Source organism: Strix uralensis, chromosome 3 (genome assembly GCF_047716275.1).
Source record: "Strix uralensis isolate ZFMK-TIS-50842 chromosome 3, bStrUra1, whole genome shotgun sequence".
NCBI classification, from domain to species: Eukaryota; Metazoa; Chordata; class Aves; order Strigiformes; family Strigidae; genus Strix; species Strix uralensis.
The window spans coordinates 115,422,423-115,440,837 of NC_133974.1; the positions used below are offsets into that span (position 1 = coordinate 115,422,423).

General features: G+C 44.1%; 1 protein-coding gene across 2 annotated transcripts; it reads left to right on the top strand.

Annotated features, from left to right (window-relative positions):
* Positions 1 to 190: 190 nt before the first annotated feature.
* Positions 191 to 18,137, top strand: SNX5 (sorting nexin 5). 2 transcript variants are annotated; one of them, XM_074864024.1, is made up of 14 exons: positions 213 to 302; positions 1,922 to 2,019; positions 9,311 to 9,415; positions 9,904 to 10,014; positions 10,576 to 10,697; positions 11,029 to 11,152; positions 12,145 to 12,240; positions 13,127 to 13,232; positions 13,312 to 13,387; positions 14,241 to 14,280; positions 14,371 to 14,457; positions 15,562 to 15,721; positions 16,467 to 16,552; positions 17,566 to 18,137. In XM_074864024.1, the coding sequence occupies exons 3-14, from the start codon at positions 9,311 to 9,313 to the stop codon at positions 17,611 to 17,613; spliced, it is 1,161 nt and encodes a 386-aa protein (XP_074720125.1). In that variant the 5' UTR covers positions 213 to 302; positions 1,922 to 2,019; the 3' UTR covers positions 17,614 to 18,137. The 2 variants fall into 2 exon arrangements, with proteins under 2 accessions (XP_074720124.1, XP_074720125.1); XM_074864023.1 differs by lacking the exon at positions 1,922 to 2,019 and having other exon boundaries at positions 191 to 302.
* The last annotated feature ends 278 nt before the right edge of the window (positions 18,138 to 18,415 follow it).

Genomic DNA, 18,415 nt, shown 5'->3' on the forward strand with positions numbered 1-18,415 from the left:
AAGATAATAACCCAAACCTTTAAAAGCAGGGAATAAAAAAAACCCTATTATGCCACCATCTTGGATGAAGGCAAGCGGCACCCTGCCCTCACCCAAGATGGCCGCCGCCCTGAGGGGGCGGGCGCCGCGGCCTCTGTCGGGAGCGGGGGCCGCCGGGACGGCGGGGGTGTGTCGCTGGCGGCGTGAGGCGGCCGCGGCTCCGCCCCGGGCTATATGAGGCGGCGGCGGCAGCAGGGAGGGCGGTGAGCGGCTGGTCGTGTCTGGGTGACATGGCTTTGCTCCGGGAGGACGCGCAGAACAAGGTGAGGGCGGCGGCCCGGTTCCGTCTGAGGCGGGCTGTGGGGGTGCGGCTGCGCTTGGCCCCATGCTAGCCCCGCGAGGTGTGAGGGGGCTCCCAGCCTTCTCTCCTCCCGGCAGTACCGGAGCAGTGACTGGTTTTAATTTTTGCTCGTTTTGGGGTTTATTTTTTAAATATTAGTTTTCTTAGTCTTAGCGCTGCTTGCTCCCTGCACCCAAGGCCCTCTGAGGGTAGGTGGTCAGGGTGAGCGTGAGGTGCTGCCCCTGAGGGAAGGGGTGCCTAGAGATAGGTGAAGGGTTGTGGAAAAAGAAGAAAAACCAGAGTGGGAAGGAGGAGAAGGGAAGGGCTCTGTAGCTGCCGTAAGGCAGTGCCGGCTGTAAGTAGAGCACCCAGTTTGTGGCGGGAGCAGGGTGACAAGCGGGGCCCTGGAGCTGGGCCTGCCGCTGGGATGGAGGAGTGCGACCGGCTCGTCAGGACCCGTGGCTGGGCATTAGCAATGAAGTGCTGTAGGCACTTCTGCTAGAGGCGTTTAAACTTGCTCTTCTTCAGTGGGTCGGCTGCCTTGTGTGTCTGTGACCAGCCTTCCTGGTTGTATTAATTAGAAGGTCAGCTGTGATGCCTCTTTGCTTTAGTTGTCGCATTGGTAGCTGACTTGGTTTTCCTTTCTCTGTAGTAGCGTTGAAGTTTTAAGTACCAAGGAGGCTTCTGTTTTGTCTTTGAGGGAGCATGAGGTGTTACCTAATGTTAAGACTCAACTTCTCAGAGGAAATGCAAATTAAATGATAAAACAGGAACTTTGTGAATTAATGTGTATGTATGTAGACAGTGCTTGGAATTATTCCTCATACTGATTGAGCTGCCTAGCTTAATCTACCTAGCCTACCTGGTTTAATAACTACCCCCAACACACCTTGAGTAGAAAGTGAGATACCCCTGTAACAGCCAGTGAGCTGCCGATGTAGAGAGTATGACTTCCATACTGTTACTTCTGAATGTACTTTTGCATTGTGACTACACTTAACTTGCTTGTAGGAAGATGACTTGTGTTTTAAGCTGTTAAGGGGGCTTGAGTCTTTCAGTCTGTGTTTTCTCCAGCTTTTTGGAAGATGTATATTAGCTGACTTGAGGGCTAGAAATATACCTGCCTTTAACTTTTTTAGATAACTTCCTTTCATCTGCTTCTCTTGCATATGAATTTTCTTAAAACAGTCTTGATCCTGTAGAACAGGCAAAAGTTTGTTGAACAAGTGTCTTCTAGTTACTTGCTTTGAGCTGTGACCTAGCCAGTGCCTTAACCTTTTTCTGCTGCATGTGAAACTATTAAAGTATCTGCCGTTTGAGAATACTGAGTGAAAGTCTTTATAGGCTTGCAGGACCTGCAGGTGATGGGTAAAATATCAACTGTCTTGCAGCAATTGGTAACTTTGAGTGTTTATGTGCCCTTTCTAACTTAACAGACGGGAGTATTGGGGGGAGGGGAATATGTTCTGATGATGAGGGCTGGAGTAGCTGTAAACTCAATGGCCAAAGATTAACTAGCTTGTTTCAGGTAGTAGGGCTGTCTTGGGATTCCAGCAGCAGGGGGAGGATAGAAATACTCTTATCTTGTCTGTTCCTGTTTAGGTGAGGAAACAGCAACATGGAACTGGTGTGGCCAGTAGATAAAGCCTAGGACTATAAAGGAATCTTCATTAGGTATTAACCTTGAATAGGAATCATTGGTAAGTATAAACTAAAAACTGACCCTGAGGTGGTGAAGCAGGAGAGGATCAGGGTACGTAGGAAGAGGAAGGGAGGGTAGGATGAGGGTGATTGAAAGTGCAGTGGGAAGGATTGTGTAATCTATCATGGGGAGGAAAAGGCCCTTCAGAAAGTGGAGTAGTGGGAGCGCCAAGCTAAGCTTGTGCAAATACCCTGGTATTTCTTAATGTCAGTGACTTGATAGTATTGTAAAGGCTCCAGTCTGCAGTTAAACTGTTCTACAGAAAAATACTGAGAGTGAGTATTGTAGCCACTCTCTCAGAACAGTCTCCACTGTCAGATACATCATAGCCTAGGACTTGCTGTTTTTACTCCGGAACAGTGGTTCTCAGAGCTGGACAACTTCTACATATTCTAGAAAGAATGAGGGTGCATTAGATCTTGCTTATGCTTTGCAAGAAAACTGCTTCTGCATGCTACTGGGCCCAGAGCAACTAGCAACTGCTAGCAAGGTGAAGGCTACTGGATAAGGATAATGTACTGTCAAGGACATAAAGCCTCCGTGGAGCTGGCCCAGCGGTTTGCGCTGGTGACTTGGTTTCAAATCCATGGGAGGTGAAGAGAGCATGGTGAGGCTGTATTGCTGAGACTCCCTACCACCAGCTCCAGCCTTGCTGCAGGAGATGAGCAAAACATTCTTGTAGATGCTGACTATGAGTTAGGGGTTTGCTTCTGTTGCACAATTTCCATTTTAGCTGGGCACGCTTCATGTTACAGATGGCATATGGGCTAAAAGTGCTTAACTGTAGGCTGTGCTCTGCAGGCAGACTGCTGCAGCAGGGTGGATTTGGCCTGCACTGCTAAAGCTGTTACTTGACCTCTTGAGCTGGGAGCAAGGTTAGCTGGAGAGACGTTTGGTTGGAATATGGGATCCTTGAAGGTTGATAGTGTCCTTCCCTCTGTAAAAAGGTGTATCACCACTTGGTTTCTGCAGAGAGGGATGCAGAGATCCCTCTGACAGGAGAGCTAAGTGATCAGGCCAGCTTATTGCACAGCCAGTGGCAACAGGTGCTCTGGCTATAGAGGCTGCCTTCTGTGTACTTGGCAAGCACTGCACTTGGTGAGAAATGCCATTTCAGTGCAACTAAATTGAGCTGTTATTCCCTCTGTCTTTTAAGCAAAATAATTAAACCATTGCATCACTGGAGTTCTACAGTCTGAAGTCACAAATTTGGGAAGGCATTTTCTGTAGCATAAGTAGCAACATGAAGACTGGTTCAATTTTCCTGGTTATATGTAACTCGGACTACTTTAGGACTGTTTCAGCTGAATGTCTGAGAGCTAATACCAAGTCTGTCACAAAGGCTGCAAAATCAAGGCTTCACATCTACTGCATTGGATCTTTACTGCTGTAGGCATGCAGTCTACTTTCAGACATTTTTAGTATCTTGATTAAAGGGAAACTTAAGCTACTTGTGCTGAACATGACTGAAATGTAGTTCCAGCAACTAACACCACTAATATCTGCTGGCCAGATACTCTGTAAGTCTGCTGGTTAACTCCTGGGTGTCAGAACAAGGCCCTCTGGAATTGATGACTGTACAAACTGCCAGAAAACATCATGATCTCTAAGTGCTCTCCAGAGAGCACTAAAACTGGTTTAATTAGCAAGACTACTCTGTAAAAGGTAATGGATTCTGGGTAGTGGCAGATGTAATTACTACGGAAGTCTTGTTTGTGGCTCTTGCTTGAATGACAGCAGGGAGGTGACCAGTAAGAGAAGAGGTTTTTTATAAGGAAGCTGACAATAAGTGGAAAGCTCTGACATGGAGCCCCCTGGAAGGGCTCCTTGCTCCTTCTGGGAGCCTGGCTATATGGAAAACCTCTGGATTGATCTGACTTTGAGAACAAATATGGATTCTTTCGCTAGCAATCGGATGTTGTACACAGTTGCTTGCACTGGCAGATTCTTTAGTTAGAATGCAGAAGTAACATAGAGTCATCTAGAACTGATGCTAAAACTGCAAAGGGTGTAACTTTAAAAGCAGCAGTTAAGGCCACTCAACAGAACTAAGCAGCTTCAGTAGCTGAGGGCATTTCCTTCCACTGGATGCCTGCAAGCGTGAAGACGTTCTGCATTGGGTGAGGCCTGATCTGTCAAGCTGAAGCCTGGCTAGCTAGTGGTCATCACTGGATTGTACTTAAATGATCCAACTCTGTTTTTAACATCTCTAAGCAATAAAAAAAAGCAAGTGCTGTCAAACTGTACCTGGATTGGTTGCAGTAATGCTCTCTGCTGTCTCTTCTCTTGGTCTTCCAGATCAGTTGATTATCATAGCATCCTAATTGGTGCCATAATATCTATTTTTAGTCTTCTGGTCCTGATGCCTAGAAACAATCAATATAATGACTGTGTGTTATTGTGGAGGGCTCTGCTTGATGTCTTGTTCTAATTTCCAGGTCAGAGAGTTGTGGTGGACGGTATCTTTACTGAACAGGGAGAAGTTTTTCTTGAATCTTCAAGAAGCTCTGGGGATTCCAATACAAGGAAGGCATCTAAGAAGCTGTAACAATTGCTGTAGTCATTGCAAACCAGAAGCCTCTAAGCTGTTTCTGAGAAAGGGAAATGGGAGGTGAAAGTGGGGCACTGCTGCATTTGGATGAGTGTTTCAGTTTGCAGCCCAACCCATCTGTTTCCCGCTGTGCTGCTCCAGGAGTCACCATTCTCTGTACTTTAGTCATGTGCTGCAAGTAAGGAATAATCTCTTACCAGCTGCTGAGCTTGGATTATATCCCCTTGAGGCTGTGGGGTGACAGACTGGTTTCTGGTAACTGGGATGGGGAAACTTCAGTTCTCTTGCCCTCTGCCTGGAGTGCAGGGAAGAAGCAATGATGTCCTAGCAGAGAAATGCCTCCAGATGTGAAGGAGCTGCCAGACATGGCAGGCTAGAGAGCTAAGATGGAGTGGTTTCCTGGGAAGGCCTTGGGTTGGGTGGCTGCTGTGATAAAGGAACAAGCCTGGGGCCTGGAGATGAAAGTTTAGTTCCTTTGCTCTGCACAGCCTTCATGTGACCATAAGCAAATTGTTCCTCATTCCTGCCTGTAGGATGGGTGTAGGAGGGTGGGTGGAATGGAAGGTCCTGAATGATGAGCTGCTAATGCTGCAAGAGCAGGTGCTTGTATTGATCAAGGGTTGGTGTGGAACATATCCTTTAGGTGCTCACTGGGTTAATGCTTTACAGAGCTGTGGTAACAGGAGAGGGGCTTTCTGCTTCCAGTTCAGTGGAGAAATGCTGCTCCAGCACTTTCTGTAGGGGGGGAAAAAAAGCACTCAGTTCTTCTGAAGTCAGACAGTGTGAATGCTCTCTTTGTAGTCTGAGCCTTGCTGCCATGATTGTGTAATCTTAAAGGTCTCTGGCCTGGAGTTAGGAGCCCACAGTGACCTTCACGGGATTAGAGCAGACCGGTGGTTTTATAAGCCTCTGTTTCATATGGCTTCAGGTCCTTCACTGAAGACCAGACTCCAGAAGGGTAGAGGTGATAATCCTGTGCTGTCTTCAAACAGTGATATACTTGATGTTTGAGCCTGCGGTGGCCTTTAAGTATAGGCTGGGTCATGTACATTTACAGCAGATGTTTAGGGTAGGAGAGGTACAAGACTTTTAGCAAGGGGCTTCATGTAGTCCTGAGGGGCAGAATCCCACCAGTGTATATAGGGGTATTCTTGACTCTTGTCCTGTTTCTGGGCTGGTCTCACACTTCAGGCCTCATGTATAGTACATACTGCTCTGGAGTGCACAGCTGAGCACTGCTGCTGACTCCCAGTTGCTTCTGCTTACAGAAGGCCCTGCTGGGGCAATAAGCTGTCCTGCAGTAGCATTCCTGGAGATTGTTGAAGCTGTAGGTTACATGTTCTTGCCTCATTGCTTCTGCAGTTTATGGTGCTAGTGCAGGGGAGAAATGCCTGTGAGTGAACTGCTTTAATCTGACAAAGCAATACCATCTTGTGTCCATACCTGCCCATCTCTTGTGCAGACAACTACTAGGCATGGAGGGGTGTGTGGAGAGCATCTAATCATGGGTTACTTTCTCCACCAGACTTAATAAGAAAGTTCACAAATTCAGGACTGGCTGATTTGTGTAATCCTTTCCTTAGTTTAGCTGAGAGGAAGCGGTTTCCTTTGGCTTATCATGCTTTCCAGACTCAGCAGTTCATATTGTTAGCACTGCTGATCCTGTTTGGACAGCAAAGATAAGTAAGCAGGATGCAAAACACTGGGGTCTGCATCTCACTGCTTTGGCTGCTAGTGTTATCTGACTGGAAAACACTGACCAACTTGCCTTTCATTCAGTTGGCAACAGACAGTGAGCTGTGCTCCTGGTGAAACCAGTTTCTGAATGGTGGCCTTCTAAGTATCCTTCCTCCAGTGCTTGAATGGAGCAGCTTCTGCCCAAACCAGTGTCAGTGACCTGTGGGCCATGCACCTGTGTGCTGTTTGGTCTGTGCCTTCCTGAGCAACTACCAGAATTGCATGCCTGTAGGGGAATACAATAATCTGTCCCATGGGGTGACTGGAGATAGGTGACTGTGCTGTTGGAGTCCCACCACATGCATTTGAATGTGAGCAGTGCTGGGACTGCTAGGAGCTGTGTTCCAGGGCATGCCCTGTAAGCTCAACATCCTTGCTGGTTGCCAAGGCAATACTCAGCATGGGGTAAAAGCCTTCTGTCCTATAGAAGTCAGAATGGGAGGCTCATTCTGCTGCATATGAGGTCTTTCTATAGTCATAAGGCTTAAAAAGCTGTATCTCTTACCTGTCTCCTCCTAGCTCTAGCTGACAGCCAGTATGCAGCAGATAGACATCTTCTTAGCATGTCTAGAAGGAGGAGGGTACAGTGACTGGGGTGTCCCTCACTTACACATGAGACAGATCATAGATGACAGCAGTAACCATCAGTGGTAGCAGGAGTCTAGGCAGGGACAGGCCATGTAGAGGCAAATGCATCCTAACCTGACAGCTGGGTCCTCTGCAGGCATCCAGGGAGAGACTTGTCTACCAGATCCAGACTGCAGCACACAGATGGCCAGACTAGGCAGAGGGAGTTTCCAAAGCTTTTGGAAGCAAAGCTTCACCTTATAAAGGGCAACCTCTCAACAGTTCTTAGGCAGCTTTTATGGAAGCTTAAGGCAGCATTCAAGCAATCTGTGATATGACAGGATTGCTCAGATGCTGTCTGGCACTGTTTGCTTGTGGGCTTTGGTGCTGAAAGTTGTTGTGCTTAGCAGGTGGTGGGGGTAAGCTCCTGGCTGGTGGGGTCTGTGCACTAGTATGCTGCAAGGCAGTGAAATAATACCAGTCATGGCCCAGTTCTCTAGCTTGCTTTCCTGGGAAGGTATTCACAATTATCTCTAAAGGATAACCTCGGGATTCAGCCTGGCTCTGACAATCACTCTTCAGCAAACTTCCTGTGTTGTGACCTTGATCTCTGGCAGTTTCTCCCTCTTGCAGAAAACAAAAATGATTTGTTAGGCTGCAGCACTGAAGGGAGGGCCTCTCAGAAGATGGGTTTCATAGCACAGGAACCACCATAATGTGATAGGCTAAGGTTCCTGCGTGCTTCTAGAAAACAGATGACTGAACCTGGTGATCACTAGTGTCTAATAGCTTTTGAAAGTCTATTCCTTGGTGTATAAGTATGTGGTTCTACTAGATGTAAGAACTGGATGTGTGCATTAATCTTGGTAATCTGTGCTGGATATGCCTAAACTTTTTTGCTTGCTTCTGAGGTCACATAGGGAATTGAAGCCATTTGCCTTCAATGGCTGGGTACAAGCAGTGAAGTATGACTTGATAAAGGGAGTTCATATTGTAGACCAGAGGGAGAAATGGGTTGGTGGCTATGCTGAATCTTACCACTTATGAGTGCAGCCTGGCTGCCTCCCTGGCTTCCCAGAACAGGGTGGCATGCTGGGCATCAAGGCCTTGTGTGCTCAGAGTCAGAAAGCTCTGTCGTTGTAAGGAATTTCAGTAGGACATGACTTGAGGATGTTAGTGGTATGTAACCTAGAGCATCTTCAACAGAAGGCTATTCCACTGCTGTAGGAAAGTTTAAGTACAGTTGAAATTACATTCTTGGTGTAAGCTGTCGGAATGAAGAAATAAATCCCCAAAGGAAGATGCTGGTTCTGTTTAAGGCCTGTCCGAAGCACTGGGAAGGCAAGTCTGGCCTTTATTGAACCTGGTAGCTCTGAGGTGCCTCACATAGCATGCTCAGAAACAGCTTCCCAGGTGCTCTGAGTGAAGACATAGCATTAAAATGTTGCCAGACACAAAGCTTTGTCTAGAACGGGTAAGACAAAACCTGAATTTGGGAGGGGAAGAGACTTGCAGTTACCAGCAATAAATAGTTTTTTGTAAAGCAAAGTTCGGATACCTTTTGAGGCTAGTTCTTGTACAAGCTTAATTGGGCTTTCTTTAACAGCGAATGTGCGTTCTAGCCGCAATGCATAACATGATGCTGGGTATCCTGAAAATAAGATGAAACAGATGCAGTGATAGTGCCACAGTTCCAGAAACAGGACCAAAACCCAAGAAAAAGCATCTGGCTCTTAGACTTTATGGCAGCCTAAAGAGGTTTTGTGTCCCACTTCTCCCCAAGATCAGAGAGAATGTAGCCTCTGCAGCGGTCAGAACAGCTACTGGAACATGTGTGGCAGTTCTGGGAGATCAGAATGGCAGTGGTGACCAATCTGGCCTGGTGAGGAAGCATCAGGCTCTTACCTATGGCTTGCTATTTGTAATAGATAAAAGCACTTCATTCTTGCCTTAGATTAAAGCAGCTCTCTGATCTAGGGGTGAGGAAACAAATCACAAGACTAGAGTTTTAAGAGCTGTTCTGCCACATATTGTGGAGGCACAGGATAATGAAGAGAACTATTAGGGTTGTTGCCATCTTCTGAATGGCATAATAGGCTTTGGCTTGATGTGCTCCAAGTAAACAAGCTGGAAAAGCACTGGAAGGAGGATGCTTCTTTTGAGAAGACGTCCCAAATACCTCTCATGTGAACTCTTAACAGTTGGTTCTTCAGACATCAAGCTAACAAGCCTTTTTCCTTTCCTGTGTTTGGAAGGGAAGGCTTGTCACAGTGATGGGCGGGTAGTGTCAAGGCTGTCATGGTTGTCTGTGTGCGCTGTTCCTGGAGGCAGCAATTTGGTGCAGTGTGGTTCTTCTTGACAGCTGATGACCAGTTTGGCTTCATTAAACCTACTTGATGCTTGACCAAGGCTTACACTATGAATTCTGTTGCAGATGAGGTCTGTATCTGTAGATCTGAATGTTGATCCTTCTCTGCAAATTGATATACCTGATGCCCTAAGTGAAAAGGACAGAGTGAAGTTCACTGTGCATACTAAGGTAAGATCATGGGGTAGAAAGAGGTCTTCATAAATGTTATGTAAGTAGTCTGTGTATTTGCAATACACATACCTGTAAAGATGGACTTGGCAATTGAGGAAACAACTAGATAGAGGTTTTCCATTTAAAGATGGCCTGAGGGTGTATATATGCAGAAACTTCAGAACACCCTCTAAATAGAGACAAGGTAGCTGATACACTAGATTGGCTTTGCTAAGGAATGCTTGACACCAGAAGGCTGGGGGGTAGGGGTGGGGAAACCAACTACTGTGAAACTTCACCAAAAAAATAAACTGCATTAATGCTGTTGCACAACAGTGCCTTTTTTTTTTTAAATAGTAGTAAGACTCTCAAATGAGTGCCAGCTCAGCTAAAAGGGAGTAGGCGAGGCTCTTACTAGGCAAAATAGCTTCCTTTGGAAATGGACAGAACTGTTTCTAAAAGCACTAATTTACAAAACAGTAGGGCTTCTATATCTTCTCTTCCAGACTACACTGCCAGCTTTTCAGAGCCCTGAGTTTTCAGTTACAAGGCAGCATGAAGACTTTGTGTGGCTGCATGATACACTCACTGAAACTGAAGAGTATGCAGGACTCATTGTAAGTACTTTCTAAAGTATTTCTAAATGAAAGACTGTGGTGATTTAAAGTGCATACTAGTAAGGCCGTGAAGTCTGCTTTACCAATGTTACTAGTGTTTCATGGCTCGGGTATTCCCTGTGCTTACTTTTGCCTTAATTCCCAAACAACTCGAGTGGTATGGCTCTATGTTAACTTTTCATATAGCTTGGAGCAGCAAAAAAGCTTGATGCTCTGAGAGTCCCTGATATCTGCCTGAAGATGACACAGTGAAATACTCTATTAAATATAGTCTCTCTCCTATCGTGATTCTTTAGGAGGCCATGTGGGCCACAGAAGATGGCTGGCTATGGTGTGGGTTACAGAGGCTGTTCCTTTTGGTTGGTTTCCCTCCTGGGGCAGGGGTAGCACAGAGCTGCGAGGGCAAGTGGGGACCTACACATCAACATGCCTCTAGAATTCCTGGGTGCAGAGCCTTGCTGGCTTGCCATGACCAGGCAAAAGGGCCTCCTTCCAGAGAAGGCTGGTAATTTCGGAAAACTTTATTTGCTAGCATCTATCACTAACCCATTCCTTGGCTAGATACCTCCAGCACCTTCAAAGCCTGACTTTGATGGTCCCAGAGAGAAGATGCAGAAGCTAGGGGAAGGAGAAGTGTCTATGACAAAAGAAGAGTTTGCCAAAATGAAGCAAGAGCTAGAAGCGTAAGTAGAACGAGTCTACTGCCAAAAGCTGCACTTAAAGAAGCCTCCTGGAAAAGCAGCTTATTTGGTGATAACTGATCTTGAGTGTGACTGTCTTGTGAAGGGTGTCTGTTGCTGCATAATCTTTAAAATCCTGAAGCTGGGGAGTTGCCAAATTTCTCTCAAACTGGAGAACTTCCTAGCTAAAGAGATTGAAAATGGCTTCTCTATCACTAGCTAGCTATTTCAGAAGCATGCGGTTGGATATTTTCACTGGATAAACTTAAAGCAATTCTTTGTATATTGAAGAAGACAGTCTAAGAGAGGATTTCAGTCTGTTCTTTCCTTTCAGTGAATACCTTGCCGTCTTCAAGAAGACTGTATCATCACATGAAATCTTCCTTCAGCGGATTTCTTCTCATCCTGTGCTCAGCAAAGATCGCAATTTTCATGTTTTCTTGGAGTATGATCAGGATGTAAGACTTTCTTTTCTTCTTTCTGAGTGAGGCAAGGTGTTAGGAGTGCTGTCACTTTTTCTGGGCACAGTCAGAATGTTATGTAAATCTATGTGCAGCATCAGCAAGCAGGTATTGACAATAGTTCTGTGAGATGATTAAAGGATGAAAGCCTGACTTTTAGACCTTTTTCTGCTATAAATATCATAGTGTTTCTTAGACCTAGTCAAGTTGGTTAGGAAGCCAAGTTTGTCTTTATCTTAAGAAGTAGTATGGTTCAGGTGTACCTGTGCTGTGTGTTGCATGGTCCTAAAATGGAAGAATGGAAGTGTATTAAAGTTGGTACTGTGTCTGTTTTGTCACACCTAATTATGAGTGGTAGATCCAAGATATATAAGGAGAAACTGAGCTGTTTTGGGGAATAGGAAAAATCCGTGGCACAGAAGAGTTGAACAACTTGTAGTCAAGCCATTTGTTACATGAGCCATCTTTATACAGCTTATACAGGTGTGGTGGTTTAGCCTCTGCCAGGGTCTGAGACCACGCGGCCGCTGCCCCTCCCCCACAAAGGGAGTGAAATACAAAGCCCCAAGACTGAAATAAGGAAAGGTTTAATACAACAGTGCAATAGCAACACAACAAACAACAACAATAACAATAACAGTAATAGTGATAGCAATGAACAGAGCAAAATAGCTACCAAATACAGCAGTTTGAAGCACGATGTACAAAACCATGAGTGCACCGCGCTCCGCGCCAGGAAAAAATGTGACCTGCCAGGATGTGACATCCGCATGGTATCTGAATAACCCGGCTAGAGCTCCCCCCCACTGCTGGGGAAACTTAACCCTATCCTGGTTAAACCAGGACAACAGGTATTATGGAGAGCTGGAAATCAGCCTGCTCTGTCATATGCTAGACATAAATAATGCTACTGCACTGCAAGTGTCAAATTAGTCACTTTTTTACCCCCTCGGGATAACTTTAAAGCTGTCTTGGCCTCTCTGTTGCAGTTGAGTGTTCGGAGGAAAAATACAAAAGAGATGTTTGGTGGCTTTTTAAAAAGTGTGGTAAAGAGTGCTGATGAAGTCCTCTTCTCTGGAGTCAAGGTAAGGTAGTTGGTTTACTTACCTACCTTAATCTTGATTTCTTTTTTTCTTGCTTCCTGTTTCAGGGAAGTTAGTTATGTCTGTTTCAGGCTTGATGTGCATGAGACTCAGTAATACTAACCTTCCTTGTTACTGCTGTCCTGAGTTGGGTGGAGTAGTCTATATTAATTTTGACTTCTGTAGAAATAATAGATTGAGGGTATAGGCTGTTAAAAATTTAAGTGTATACTTAAAGTTTCTGGTGGATGCAGAAGAGCTGCCTTAACACCTGATACTGGTGGTGAGGAAGGAATTACACCCTCAGCAAATGTGCTTGTGGCTTTTGTCTACTTCAGAGCTCTGAACAGACGTGAGTTACGCGTTTCTGCTTGCATTAGACAAGATCAAATACCAAAGACTCCTGTAACTGGTCCAGCTTCAGCTTTTCTGTCATGTTGCTGTGATAGCTCTTTCTAATAGACTTGCTGTCCTAAACACAAAGTCGTGAAACATTACAGTACATACAATGTTTGGTGTGGATGTGAAGTAAGTTTATAAACTGCTTACTGCTTAGCAGCTGTGTTGCAGCAGGCCTGGGAAATAAAATTCCAACAGTGGTAGCCCTGAGGGCTGTCTGATACCAACTTACTGGCTGCTTCAGGCAACCTGCAACGTTGAATAGTTGTGTCAAGTCCATCTTCACTTAATCATGAAAAAGAAACTTGCCAAATGGCTTGGTTTGTCAAAATCTTGGCTCAGGATCTTGTCTTGAACTCTGTTCTTCAGTAAAGATTGATGGGCATAATGCTTAGGTGGCTATGGTCGTTTCTTTGGTTCTTCCCAAAAAAGGGAAGAGCTTGTATTCTGCAGTAACATAACTGACTTACCAGGTCATACTCTCTTTCAGGAAGTAGAAGACTTTTTTGAGCAAGAGAAGACTTTTCTTGTGAACTACTACAACAGAATCAAGGATGCATGTGCAAAAGCAGATAAGATGACAAGATCTCACAAAAGTGAATCTTTTCAAAGTCCTTTCTAAAGACCTTGCAGTCTTGCTGATTTCAGCCTGAAAACCTTGTCTTGTTCTTGCAGATGTTGCAGATGACTATATTTATACTTCAGCTTGCTTGAACAGTCTGGCGTTAGAAGAACCTACAGTTATCAAAAAGTAAGCAATTCTAACTGTTCATAAACATACCCTGAGTCTGGGAATATCAAGTTCCTTCTGTAAAATCCAGGGGATTGAGTCATAGCTGTCTAAGTTTCTTGAATTGCAGGCAAGTGACATTGAAACTTTCTTTCCTCTGATGCTCCTGGTGCAGCAGACCTGAAACTATCAATTGCATCTGACTCTTAACTAGATGATATTTTGCTAGTTTTGCACTAGAGCTGAACTGTGCTGATTATCAAAGCTCTTTCTAAACAGAAGTCTCCTTGAATTTTTTCAGGTCACAAACTACTGGAGAATATGGAAGAAAGGGATTATGCATCTGTGTCCTAATGTGCTGTTAATACAGCAAAGACAGCCACAGCTTACACCAGGACTGTAGTAGCTTCTGGACCTCTGAAGTTCCAGAATACTAGCATTTCTTTTAAGCTATGGAAACCTAGTCACTTCTGAAGTGAATTCTTCCACATCTCAACTTTGTTATCAATTTACCAAAACCCTGTTAAAACAGAGTATATAGCTGAATAAGCAAGGCAGTTCATTCCTCTTGAAGAGTAGCAGCAGGGAAATTCTCCACAAGACCTCTATGCTCTAGAGATCAGTCTTGTTACTTTAAATGGTGTCTAGCTGCTCAACTCTACTAGTCTTATTAGGCTGGAATCCAGCACCTCTTGCATCGGACCTTTTGTCCAGGTGTCTGTCTAAACCTGAGTTCTTTTCAAGCCCTTGCCTGGGTCTGTAGGCAGGAGTAAACTCCAGCCTTCAGCGTCTTGGTTTCCTGCCAATTGATCCCAGCATTTATCAGACTAAGAAATATCTAAAACTTATTTATGCATTTTCTTCCCCCTCCCAGGTACTTGTTGAAAGTTGCTGAGCTTTTTGAGAAACTCAGGGTAAGAGAAGCTTGGAGGGCGGGGGAAGAATCTCTGAATCTGGATGTTGCTGTTTCCTGTTACATACCAGCTATCTGATCTTTTCTGCAGAAGGTAGAGAGTAGAGTTTCATCTGATGAAGACTTAAAGCTCTCTGAACTATTGAGATACTACATGCTCAATATAGAAGCTGCTAAGGTGAGAACAGTTTTCTTTTTGAAGCTTAGTTTTATTATGGGCATCATGACTCACTCATGGTATTCTTTGTGCTTTAAGAAGACAGGAAGATGGACCCTTGTTTTGCCTGAAAAACCTGGTACTCCTAAACTACAGCGGAATATAGAAACTACATATTGGCTAGCTGCAGTCCAGCCCACTTACAGAAGGGCTGTTTAAGATCTCTGACCAGTTTTTTTTTGGCATGTGGAGAGGAACTCTATAAATTTCTGTAAGTCAGAGCAAACTGCATTCAAATCTGCAGCAGCATTCTAACCCTTTCCCTGCCTGAGTACTCATGACTTGTCAGTAAAACTAGTGATTACTAATCAAAAATCCTGAAGTAAATCCCACAACTAAAGTACTTTATCATGAATATGCAGTAATATGTGAAGGCTGTTGGAGTCTGGACGTTCAGGAGAGGTTTGGTAGATGATGTAACTGCAAAAGCCTTGCCAGCAACTCTTTTCTAATCAATATTTGACTTGGCAAGGGGGTGACTATGCTGATAAATGGTATCTAGGTATAACCTGATGGGCCTCTTCATCTAGTGTCATACCTCTAATGTCCTGTGACTGGGAATGTTCACTACAGGCTCCCTCTGCATGGTGTACTGCTATTTAGATATCAAGACTATACTGTTGCTTGGTTAGAAAGGAATTGGTGCTGAGACCTGTACTGCTTCTCATGTTTAGGTTAGTATAGTGCTTCAATCAAACTGTCAGATCTCCAACAAAATAGATAGTATATCCCTTACTGGGAGTAGACAGAGGGAATTCAGGAAGTGCTATTCCTCATTAGTGGAGAGGCCCACCTCACAGAAGGATAAAGCTACTTTAAGGGAAGAAGTGATGCCTAGAGTAGCTCTTGGACTACGGCACAAGTGACTGTCCTGAAAACTTGACACTGCACAGATGAAAGACTCCTATTGCTATGCAAAGAGCATAGCAAGTTCTAATAGCATGTTGGAAGAAGCAGAATCTGGTGCTGACAGAAGTGAAACCTCCTGCTGCTAAGGTCGTTTTACCCTCAGTTTGGGAAGTAGTCCTCTTAAGGCTTTGATGCCCTATTGCTGTCTGCTTTCAGGATCTTCTGTACAGACGTACAAGGGCCCTTGTCGACTATGAAAACTCGAATAAAGCTTTAGATAAAGCCAGACTAAAGAGCAAGGACGTCAGGCTGGCTGAGGCACATCAACAGGATTGTTGTCAGAAGTTTGAAAAGATTTCAGAATCTGCAAAACAAGGTAAAACAGGCTTTGCTGTATTTATACTGAAGGGAGATCTTAATTCAGTCCAGGTCTCCATCTGACCTTCAACTACTAAAGGCTTCTGAACACTGAAACAAGTAGTCTGGACATCCCAAGGCCACCATAGGTGCCTGTAAAATGAATGCAGCTAAATATTTTTAAGAATGATTGTCTGAATCAGAAGCCCAAGTAGTTACTTTCAGGTGGATGCTGAGGACAAGAGTTCAGTCTGGAAAGCAAATACTAGGGCTTACAATTAAGGTTAGTCTAGTACTAATATTGCTCTGCTTATCTCAATTAGAACTGCACAAACAGGCTTTTGCTCTGTCCCAGTACAGCTGAGTGACTCATACAGAGTTTCAAGCACTGGTTCTTAGTAGATGGCTTTGGAAAATGTAAAACAGAGGAAACATGCTTTCATGGTACACATGCTACTCCTTTAATGTTCTTGGTTTTTAAATGTTCTGTGTTCTTGCAGAGCTTGTGTGGCTTCTGTTTTACTCCAGTTGTCTTCCTACATAATATTTGTCTTAGACAAGCTGTCTGTTTCCTTGCCAGGATGTCAGTGTCATGTGACGAATGCATCTCTGGCTAGAAACAGCAGGACTAACTCTTGAACCTTTTTGTGGTCAAATACTGTAACTGGAGCTGTACAACAGAATTCATGAAACATAAGGGGCATTACTGAAACTTCAGTCACACTTTGTATGTCAGTTTTATCTTTGTTCTTTCTTCCCTGTAGAACTGATGAGCTTCAAACAGAAGAGAATAGCAGCATTCCGCAAAAACCTAATTGAAATGGCAGAACTGGAAATAAAACATGCAAAGGTGTGTTCTTTTTGGAATTTAACGGGCATAGCTTGAGAGAAGTGAGTACTGTGTTAACTTAGAGGATTTTCTCAGTTCCATTTAAAACTAGGAAGTGTAAAATAGAACAGCTAGTCTCTTCAGCTGAGATCTGAAATGGGGAAGGAAAGGGAAAAAAGTTGTAGGTGTAGTGCATACAAAGAACAAATGACAGTAGTCTTACCTGTCCCACGCAGAAAGTCTGTTCTCAACTTGTCACTCCTAGGACACCAACCTATTGCACTGCAAGCGAGAAGTCTTAATTTTGTAGGTAATACACAACAGCTCACCTTCCCATCAGGCAGCTAATCTGTGGGGTTTGACCCTTCCTGCATCTAGAGGCAGCTGCTGCTTCAAGTGTTCCTGTGTGCTGTGAGAGAACATCCTGCAGCTTGTGATCTCGCTTGCTTTGTCAGTGAAGGGGGAAGCTGGCTTTGTAGCAACCGCTGCCAAGCTTTACTGAGCAGGCTTGAAGTAGGCTGTGGAGACCACACCATGTACTGCCAGCTTACCCCAGGAAAGAGTACACAGGTTACAGGGTCTGTTAATTTAATGTAGAGAACAAAGCAGGAAGACTCGGGAAGAGGTAACTGCATCCTCAGCTTCTTTTGAAGAAGGAAAGTCTAATTTCCTATTCCCTGAGAGTCCTGGACTTCATTACAGGTAGCTTCTTCAGTGCTGAGCTTGAATGTGACATGAGAGGCTTGACAATGCTGCTCAGTTTGGCCCACTTATAAAACTTACTACTCTTGCCCCTCTTTCCCACAAACCGAGTCATGGTTGCAGGCCTGCAAGAAGCGGCAGATTGCAGACTGTATGATCTGGTTTTGATGCTTTACTGCTGAATGCTTGTCTCTGCAGTATAAGCTCTTTAGCATTGTCACAGCCTACAAAATCCTGGGATGGACCTACTATTTTAGAAGTGACTTCACTGTGGAAGGCAGGATTTAAATTATCAGTCATACTCATCTGAAACTAACTCTCTTCCTTTCCAGAACAATGTCTCTCTCCTGCAAAGCTGTATTGACTTGTTCAAGAACTAAGGCGCCTTATTCTGAAAATGTGAAAAAAGCATCAATTGCACTCAATGGCCAGGGGCAACTTATTGGCTTGACTTCATTAGTTTAAAATAAATATTGTCACTGAGATTGTTTGACTAATACTTAAATATGTTGATAGTGATACATTGACTTTCTTGGTATAAATGAGAGCCAAATTGTGTATGAATTGTCTGGATGTAGCTAACATCCTGTTGGCTGATAACTCAAAATGAGTCAAATGGAAGAAATCAATTTGCTGTTGACTGACTTCATCTAGCAGAAAATGTTTTCTGAGAAGAACTCCTTTTTTGCGGGATCATAAAGTAATCTGTCTCTTCATAGCCCTGATATATTTAAAGCTTGCAAGTGGGAGTGACTTATATAAATGTAGTAATTTTATAAAGTAAATATCTTAACATTCCACTTCCCAGACAGATTTCTACTACAATATATTTTGAATTTCTATAACTACATTCAGTATTTGTACACTTGGGCAATACAGCAAATAAAGATGTCTGATACAACAAGCTGTTGTTGTATGGCAAGACTTTGTGTGATGTCAAATGCCCAACGGAGGTTTCAGGCACAGAACTATCACAAATTACTTATTACCAGGAGCTCTTCATTCAGAGCACTAGAGATAGGAATTTGACTCAGTAGGATTGTTCTTGGACTGGGTGTTGACATGAAATGTGGGGATTTTGGGTCATGTTGTTTGAACAGCTCTCAAACTTTTACTTCCTATATGCTGCACACAGAGGAAACCAAGCCTTTCAAAATCACTGGTATGTATAGATGGCTTGGA

Bases quoted from the DNA above. Each gene is read 5' to 3' on its own strand.
- SNX5 (XM_074864023.1), top strand. From the start codon at position 270: ATGGCTTTGCTCCGGGAGGACGCGCAGAACAAG. The intron at 12,241-13,126 runs GTAAGGTAGTTG...ACTCTCTTTCAG, and splicing joins TCCTCTTCTCTGGAGTCAAG to GAAGTAGAAGACTTTTTTGA. The intron at 13,233-13,311 runs GTGAATCTTTTC...TTGTTCTTGCAG, and splicing joins GATGACAAGATCTCACAAAA to ATGTTGCAGATGACTATATT.